Source organism: Lytechinus variegatus, chromosome 13, assembly GCF_018143015.1.
Source record: "Lytechinus variegatus isolate NC3 chromosome 13, Lvar_3.0, whole genome shotgun sequence".
Taxonomy (NCBI): Eukaryota; Metazoa; Echinodermata; class Echinoidea; order Temnopleuroida; family Toxopneustidae; genus Lytechinus; species Lytechinus variegatus.
This window is the reverse complement of record NC_054752.1, coordinates 29,857,891-29,867,838: the sequence shown is the minus strand read 5'-3', so window position 1 is coordinate 29,867,838 and position 9,948 is coordinate 29,857,891. Positions and strand designations below refer to the sequence as shown.

Below are 9,948 nucleotides of genomic sequence, written 5' to 3'. Positions count from 1 at the left end.
GTGTTCATTTTTCTTTTCTCTATTTTTTTTTTTGGGGGGGGGGTTGAGGTTCAGTGGTGGAGGAATGCTGTCATTTACTGAAGAAGCTATCAATTTGTTTCCATTTATGATGGAAAGTGAAAATCATCTAAAAATGCTAGCAAGAAAGTTCAATGACAATAAAAAGGACACCCCCCAAAAAATGGAAAGCGCATGGAATCCATCAAGGGTGATGTCCCAGTACAGTAACCCCTATTTCTGTCTCTTAATTTCTCTTTCCACGTCGTATTGTGACGTAATAAATTAATTAGGCCCTCGCTGGTCGATGTTTGGAACGGGTTTATTGTTGCGTCATTCATTGTTTACATTCGGCATACACGATGCGCGTTCGTTGATTGTTACGTCACGCATTAGACTTCGCGGACGTATATTGACGTCATTTATATGTTTACTCTGCTTTGACCTTTGTACATGTTGACCCATATTAATGCGTCATGATGTGGAAAGGAGTTCATTGTTGCGTCATTCATTGTTTACATTTAGTCAATGCGCGTAAGTGGCAGTGCGTTGATTGTTACGTCATGCATTGAAATCAAGGACATCAAATTGTGTTAGTGTATCAACAGTCCAACCGCAAACTGTACACCATTGATAGATGGATGCCGATATTTCCTGATCAAAGTTTTTCATCAATTATGATTAGATGCCTTTTCGAATAAGGTGGGTATATTTCGGCTGGTGGTAATTTCAAGAAATGTAGAATGTATTACTGAATATGAAAATAATTCTCTTGGTGAAATTCGGAAAATATATGTAGGATGTGGGGTTGGCCTTTTAAAATCGATTGTCCGGACACACAACAATTGGGTATATGATTAAATTTATACCCTTTACCCCCCCCCCCCACGGAAATCCTAAGAAAACTGGCATTAGGCTAGTACTTCTTTTAAATCAAAATACAAAGGCCGAATACCAAATGATATGCACTTTTTTATTTGTAAGTTTGAATCCCTACATTGCAAAGGAATTTCTTTGTATTACCAAACCGAGCAAGCCAATTAATTTTCACTGTTTTCTCTTGATTTTATATTTTGCTCACTCGTTTCGCTTTCTTACTATTCTCTGAAAAGAAAAATTACCACTTCTATTCCTAAAACATAACCGCCTCATTCTTATGCCCCATGATGTGAAAATTTTCAAAAAATAGTGCTAAGCTATCATGGAAACAATGTGAAAATTGATTTAGCGTTACATTTTTTAAACAACTTTATAAATTTACATTAGATTATCATGCATCTACCTATCACATACATGAAATGAAAAAAAAAATGGTAAGAGCACCATTGTAATATTTGCCACTTGTTATTCTCGGTGCTTAGTTTTTTCACTCCCCGGCCCCTTCACATGCCTGTCTCTACCGCCCGTAAGATTTGGTTACGATTATAACTCGGGAAGTGGATCTTAATTAGCTCTTTCTCATATATCTAGACACAGATTTCGAAAATGAAGAGCAATCAGGTGATATCTTTTTCTTATGGTGGTGTCACTGTGAGTGCCTCCGATATCAGCAAAGAACAAAATTCTGGGGTGAACACTTCACGCAACATCTCCTTTGATCGGAGGTCGGATCGTTTCCGAACGTCATCGGAAGGATTTCGGGTCCTGGGTGCGAATGACCGAACACTGTCGAAGAAATCCGATGTATCTGTGAATTCGTCAGTCTCTGTCAGGCGACCTCTTCCACCGTTGGTGAAGGTAGAGCGCCCTCTCTATTATTTAACCGACAAACTTATTTTAAACCAAAAAGGACGGGGATTTAATCGTTTCCGATTGCTAAATTCTGTTAATCATTGTTTATTCCAGTATTGCTGTAATTATATGTATAATTGCTTCTGGCCGAGAGTCTACAACAGTCTAAAGTTAGTTAGTATGTTGCAAAAAATGACACAAAAAATCGCCACCGATCAATGAGAAAGGCAAGATAAGGATTTCTCAACGGACTACCTTTTATCAAGACGCCATCAGTGATCAATAGTATAATGCATGTCATTATAGACTGAACTGAGTTCATTTCGTATTGCAATAAAAAAAAATAATAGTAAAACGTATATTTTTATGGTGTGTGTTGACTGTTATTTCTTAGAATTCATGAAAATAGTGTAAATCTCTGCATGTCTTTCAATCATCTTACTTCCATTTTTCGTATTTACAGAACAACACTTGCAAAAGATCAAGAAGAGAGTTGCCGTCATATTTCCCCCTCGTAGTACCAAAGCCTGTTCTGCCACCGATCAACCGAAAACACACGAACCTTTCTCGATTCGGGGAAGAGGATAATGGAAATGGTTTTCATTCTGAGGACAGCGAGCCTCAAAATCGACCAGTAACCATGGCAACCAAACCTATTCTCAATGACGACACAGGCGATGCATTGGACGGGGAGTGTTTTCTTCCCCAATGGGCTTCCACTCCTAAGAATTCTCAAACAACATTACGTTCTAAGAAAAGTCGGCCCCTTCCGACACCTATCGATGTGGTATTTCGGCAATCTTCGGGCACTTCCGATCAGGATACACATTCATCATCGTTTACGAAGGCACTGAGCACATGCGTAACATGCGACATCCATGACGAAGGAGTTCGGCCAACCGGGAAAAGGGAACGTCGAAGATTAGGCCGCGATAAAACTCAAGAGTGGTTAAAATCGTCGGATTTTGCATTGAAGACTGCAGACGACGAAGCACTGTCGTCGTTCGAGACCGGAAGCTTCCAGACACTATCGTCCGTCACATTCAGTGCCGATCGTCCACCGAAAGACTGCAATAAACCAAAGAGTACAGATCATCAGCTCAGAAAGATTGTTAGTAGCCTGAATGCACTGAAACCACCTCCTTTGCCGTTTCGGATCGTCGTCCACGAGCGCATCATCAAGTTCAGTGTCGATCTGCAGTTCCGCGTCCAGTTCATCAAAGATTGGTGGCGGGAAATCAGGTTTCCTCGGTTGCCAACGCCAAAGATAACCATCGACATCGACTTCGCCACGTTCACTCAGCTCAGAGAAACACTTAGGCAGTTTTGCGCTCGACTTCGAGAGAGTTTAAGATACCCCAAACCGATAATCCTCGACCCTCCGCCGAGGTATGTCCACATCCCGCCATCCGCAGTTAATCTTCACGACGCTGCGTTGATAACCGACGAACGCAAGAGACGCAAACTCATGCAGTCGCTCCTGCAATATGATGAAACACCCGGATGCTCTCCTCTCCGAGCTGACGTCACAATGGTTGATGATGATCTCGAGGACAAGGGGCCTCGATGCGTCCTCAAGGACAGGAATGAACGTTATGTTAAAACCGGTAAAGGGCTTCATGTTACTTTTGTAGACGAGCAGCAGGAAGATGATGAGGGTTCGTCACCACGCAAAGCCCCAAGAATTAAAGATGGGAAACCAATGCCTGTGACGAAAAATGAACAAGTATCGGAGGTAAATAGTTTCGAGCTTATTCTTTTGAGCATAATCATGAGGATAATATGAAAAGTAACCTATGACTTGGAAAAGGAATTTGATGATATATGTTAAATACAACAAATTACCATTTGATGTATTATAAAATGAATGAACCATTAACATGTTGATTTTATTTAAAAACTATATTCCTTTACTTTCTCGTCATGCCATGCAGAAACAATTCAACAGCGCGAGGAAAAGACTGGCAGCGATGTTGGAAAAGCTAGACGATCCTTCTTGGTATCAGTGAAACCTGGATTAAAGAAAACGGTACGTACGTTCATAATGAACAACCACAAAGATTACTATGTATAAGCATGATATGGTTGGCCATGTGTGGGGCGCCATCACCCCCTGCCTCCGGCATACACATTTTGAGAACCAAGCTTGCAAGTCCCATCAATCATTATTGCAGTGTGTATAACACACAAATATCCCTTTCACAAAATGCAAATTGCCACATCGCCATATTCCTGTCGCAGAAACATGGTCAGAAATTAAGAACCAACGATGCATTTTATGAACACCGTCCTAAAGTTTTGTTCTTTTCGTATTCTTTAAATGTCAAACAGATCAATTCGAGATGGAATTGAAAGGATTCAACCCAAAGAAGCTTGACCTCATTCGGGCGCTCATCTACGCGATCGAACACGAGCCTCGTCAGAGGTTCATGATCCATGGTAAAGGTCAAGACGTGGACAGTGACCACGGAGCGATTGCGAGACAGATGATGCGCGTACACCAGCAGTTCGCGCATCATCGCTTTGGAATGTCCCAAAGACAGGTATGCGTCCGATCTATGCTGATATTGCCTCGAATAAGATATGCTGAAATAGTTTGTTTGAAATCATGTGAACGATCTTGGTATTGTCAAAAACGTTTAATGCCATGGGTAGCGAGCGTTACCACTTGTCGGGGGGGGGGGGTTCTTTCTAATATCCCCTTACTCATGAGACGAGGCGCCGTGGCCTAGTGGTCTGATTAAGGCTCCTGACTTTACAAAGTGAATGTTCGGGGTTCTATCTTCGGCCGCGGCACCTATCCTAATTCATTCAGATAAATGTAAATGCTATAATAATTCTTCAAGTGTGAACTTGTTTAAAAGAAAAGAAAAAAACAAAACAGATGAGTTTCAGGAAATGAAAAAAAGGCAACACTAACCCTGCAATGGATAAAGAACCCCGGCCATTGGTATCATTGTCAAGATTATCACAGCAATTGCATAAGTTGAAAAGTGTTATTAACAACCACTTCATGAACCATTTTACTCATGAGTGGAGAGAAGCAGATCTGACTAGATACATGGTCCATAATAGGCATTAGAACCGCGGAAAAAAACAACATTCCAAGTCTTATGATTGAAGTGGCTACCCTGGGTAAATAAAACATTATTATATTATTATTAGTAGTAGTAGTAGTATAGAAGTATACTTAGTATTTTTCAGGGTTGGCTACATTTTGCAATAAATAAATGTAAATAAATTTTACAATGTTATGTCCATGGCATATCTTTCAAACCGGTAGTTGTTTAATTATGTATGCCGTATACCACTTCCATTTTTCATGTACACCTGCAACCCCACTGTCGTGACATTAAAGGCAATATGATTCTAATCGTTCTCGTATCGATCTGTCGAATATCTCGGGAACATAAAAAAAAGAATATTTCAGACCATGTTTACGATTTTCTCCCTTTTCACCCATTTCTTTCACCGCGTGAGTACAAGGTCAAAGGTCAATGGACTTTGGAACTTGCCCATGAACTAGCGGTGTCAAAATAAATTCATAACCCTGGCATTTCACCTTGCAATGTATATTTTGGCTCCACATGCAGTATAGTAGTACAGAAAATATTGTGAATTCTATAAACGTATAGTAGCGCTTTGTCTTTATTCATAATACTCGTCATGCTCGTCGGTTGAAAAGTTTGTGCCATATTATTATTGAATTGAATGGAATTGAAATGAATAAAAATGGTATACTATGAAACTTCTAAAGCAGCCATATACGCTGAACTGTGAAATATTTTACACAGTAAAATACTATCAATAATCATAACAATCACATGTGATAATAAAATAATGCTGAGATGTTACGTTTGGTAATGTGAAATAAAAAAAGAATAAGTTATAACAATTTCACACGAAACTATTAAATCATATTTACCATAATAATAATGATAATATAATCTCAATATGGGCAAGTCAACATTTTAAAATAGCAATGGACCGGTCAAACTGTGCACGTTAACAAATAGTAAATCATAACAATGCAATTGGAGATATGTCCTGAATATAGGAGGAATATATTAAGTTCGGGATTTGATCTCAGAGCAGCGTCGTCATCAATAGTTTGAGATCTTTTCAAAATGCACCTTTTCAGTGATTTCAATTTTCAATTTTTTTTTCAAATCTCATTTAAGGAAACATAAAAAGTGAGGGAGGGCAGAGAAAAAAAAGAGAGGCTGGCCTGGAGAGAGAGGGGGGTTGTGAACATGGTGAAGATTAGATTATGATAAAATTGGGAGAGTGGGGACCCGTAGTAAAGGGGGGGGGAAGTTTAGTATAACACCTTATGTCTATTGTTTACTATCTATACTGGAAAAGAAACAATCCATATTCACTGCAATCTCATCAAAATGATCAAGGACAAAATAAAATAAAGGGGTGAAAAGGATTTTTGAAAGCAGTTCACAATTATTCGACACTCTTGCCTCCCTTTTATCATGCCATCGCTATAATTTTCTTCCTGATCATCATCCTTATCAGTATAATCTTTTTATCGCCGCCGTCATCATCTCATCATCATCATCATCTTCATCATCATCATCATCATCACCATTATCATCACCACCATCATCACCATCATCATCATCATCATCATCATCATCATCATTATCTTCATCATCATCTTATCATCATCATCTTCTCATCATCATCTTATCATCATCATGATCATCATCATCTTCTGATCATCATCATGATCATCATCATCAACAGCACCGTCAAAATCATCATGATCATTATATGACCACAAGAACCATCATATATTCATCATCGTCACCATCATGCATTTTGCCAAATTCATTGTAATCTTCATGATCTTCGCCACCATAAAATAGTTTCATTTTTTTTGCTATTATCATTTTCCCATAGTTAATATTTTCCGTTTTGATTATATCCTTCTTGTATGCATTTTTTACTATGTCATTTTCCGGCGCCCTCAATATTTATAATACATTAAAAAATAATAATTTTCAAATGAAGTATTCAACACAGTAAGATGGTTTCAAACAATAAATAATTTTTTACTAAAATCAATCCCAAGATATTATCCCCCCCTTTTCCCTTTCTCTGAGAGAGTTTTATTTGTTTTTCAAAGGTTTTTTTTTTGGTTTCAATGAATAGCAGTGTCACTTTTTATTTCGACGAGAGATATGGAAAAGTTGAACTTTATAAGGATTTTTCATTATAATTTTCTTTAATCATTTTACCAAGGCAAAATCATTGTTTTTTTCACTAATAATGCTTATGGCACTGAAAACAAAAAAAAAGGTGGTTTTGGTCGGAAATCCCTGTTTTGACCAACATTGATAGTCAGTATTTAACATAAAGAAACAGTTGGTCTTAAAGGGTGGGGGGGTGTTCAATCACTAGCGTACACCATGGGAGGGGCCCTTGGGGACCATGGTCACCCAAATTTTTCACGAGAAAGAAAAAAGGGGAGAAAATGAAAGGAATTAAATGGGTGAATTATGACTACTATATTTTGAACTCTGTAAAAATCTATCACAACTGCTGATCGAAGCACCACTGAGAGATATAAAAATCGAAAGGTGAGCAAAACCTGAGCAGTTAGCCGAACAAAATAAAAATGTACTAAAATAAAAAAAAAATCAATGTTTTTTGGCAGTTCATTCCTATTATAATGACCTAATTACTGCACGAATATATCCGTGTATACCTCGTCCTATGTGCCTACTATTTAGAAAAGGTCTAATATTTATTTGTTCATGAAAAAGCAACAAAAAAAAATATAGAAGTATTAGAATGTATTAATGTCACCTTCGCTGGCCAGGAAATATTACGCAACATGCCATGTATAGTTGTATACCCGACTAGCAATACCATAAATACCTTCACGTAAAAAATAAACAACTCAATTGTTTTTTTTCTCGTGTTCCCCACAGCCAAGCACCGGTCTCGGTCCAGCCATGCACCCCGGAGCTACGGCTTATGGAAGCAAGGATGTGGGTTACTGCAGCGTGTCGACCCACATTATGTACACAGATGATCGTGCTGGCTGCCTAGCGTGTCGAGTCCTGAAGGCCGCCCGACGTTTCGGCTGCGAGGACCGTCTCGCATCGCTATTGGCTCGACCCAAGATTGGGGATTGCTTCTCGCGTGAAGGCGGAGCTGGGGGTGGCGTGACTCGAACTAACTGACTTTACAGATAAAAAATCATGTTACAATATATAATGCAGCTTTGAATATCAGCAGTATAGTAAACTGCTTATTACTACCTGTAACAGAATATAACTAAGGGGGAATGGCAGGGAAAAGGTAAGGGTCTACTCTGACACAGAAAGGCATTTACCTGCTTATACTATACAGGTGCAATAAGATGATGATGCAAGTTGTAGCAGTACTGGAATATTGAGTTGAGCCTCGATAGAAACGATAACTACCAGTGTTCTGATTTATTCAAGTCAGTCATCAAATTACCCTCATAAGGTGCTGAATTAATGTCATGTTTTAAAATGAAAACGTAGAACCGAAATAAATGAAATTAAATCAAATATAAAAATAATATTTTTTGTTGTTGTTATTTCCTCTTATGAATATGTGACCGGAAAAAAACCCAGTGAATTTAGTGTTTGAAAACAGATAATGGTAAAAAAAGAGAGATATATTGAAGCAGTTTGAGAGACCCCTCACTTAAAGAAACATAGGCCTATAATTCTTACTGAGAATTTACATACAGTTCCTCAATGGGGAGCACTGTTTTCAATTACTGAATGAAATATGGGGAATTATGCAGGGCCTAGTGTTTATTAGAAAAGAGCTCTTCATAATTTTGTATAGGGTCTATCACATGCCTGCATGCCTGCATAGGAGTAAGAAATTGTTTTGTGGGGGGGGGGGGTAGTACGTCTACATTGTGTTCAATCGATGCATTTCTTTATTTCTCTACTTTCTTTATTTCATCAATTTCTTTATTTTCTGTAATATATATCCTAAATTTCTCTCAGTCAATGGACCAGTTTACTAATTTCATAGATTTATGTTTATGTTTATGAATTACTTATTTTACTGGTACCTTCATGAATTATTTACGAAGCTTTTTGTAAGTTTGCTTTAATTTGAACATGTAACACCGATCCTACGTAGTCTCATTGGCATGATTGGCTTGCGATAAAGGCTCGCATTTTGTTTGAAGTCCTAGCTCTTTTTCAGAAGTGCGTTAGTGGGAATGCGCCTGCTTACCTCTGCATGTGATTTAATTCAGAAATATCAACCCAGTCGAAATCTTCCTTCACAATCAAAAGATCTCTCTGAATTAAATACGAGTAAAGTCCAAGACTTTTGGTGATAGAGCTTTTTGGGAAAATGGCACCAAAATTGTGGAACAATCTGCCTCATAATATACGATCAATAACATATTTCAATAGATTCAAATCTGTGTTAAAGCAAACAAACAAAATATTTGGTATCTTTTTACCCAACAAACATAGTGCATGTTCCCATTTTACCCAATATTGGGTAAACTTTATTTTAGAGTGTGACGAGATATTGAAATAACGCTTAATTACAATATGTCTATATTATCGCGGGTTTACCCGGTCCGTTCATTAATTGAACACAAGTTTGTTCCTGTCCCACAAATCATACCCGTTTTTTTTTAATTCGCTGCTGTTGATTTTACCTAATACGATGTTTGTCTCTCGAAATGTCATTTTATTTCGAATTTGAATTGCAAAATGTTCGAATGAATCTCACACACATATACCTAAAATATTGCATTGGAAATATTGCTTTGCGACTGGGGTAGAAATCGAAGGCGCAAAATTAGTCGTACTGATAATGTCACATATAAAATGTCAAGTGGTAAAATGGCACAAAAAAATGACAGCTACAGTGGAAAATGACAAACATGACAAAGGTAAGGGTTAAAAAGTGCCAGAGGTTAAAGTGGCAGAGGTAAAACATCAGTTCTAAAAAAAGCCAGAGTGAAAAAAATGGCAGAGGTGAAAAAAAAACACTAAAAAAAGGACCGAGGTAATCATGGTAATAATAGTTCGAAAAAGCGGAGGTGAAAGCAGCAGTTATAAAATATGTCAGGGGTAAAAATAGCAGTTATAAAAATGGCAGAGGAGATAAAAGCACTTAAAAAAGGGACAGATGTAAAAATTGCAGAGGTAATAGCAGTTCTACAAAAAAAGCAGAGGTGAAAATGGCATT

At 37.9% G+C, this 9,948-nt stretch overlaps 2 protein-coding genes across 2 annotated transcripts; both read left to right on the top strand.

The window, feature by feature from the left end:
- The first annotated feature begins 1,482 nt into the window (after positions 1-1,482).
- Positions 1,483-3,750, top strand: LOC121426002. The gene is made up of 3 exons (XM_041622130.1): positions 1,483-1,734; positions 2,192-3,463; positions 3,663-3,750. Exons 1-3 carry the CDS (start codon positions 1,483-1,485, stop codon positions 3,735-3,737), a joined length of 1,599 nt encoding a protein of 532 aa, XP_041478064.1. The 3' UTR covers positions 3,738-3,750.
- Positions 3,751-4,067: 317 nt separating this feature from the next.
- On the top strand, positions 4,068-8,260 carry LOC121425851. The gene is made up of 2 exons (XM_041621931.1): positions 4,068-4,271; positions 7,677-8,260. Exons 1-2 carry the CDS (start codon positions 4,071-4,073, stop codon positions 7,929-7,931), a joined length of 456 nt encoding a protein of 151 aa, XP_041477865.1. The 5' UTR covers positions 4,068-4,070; the 3' UTR covers positions 7,932-8,260.
- Positions 8,261-9,948: the final 1,688 nt, after the last annotated feature.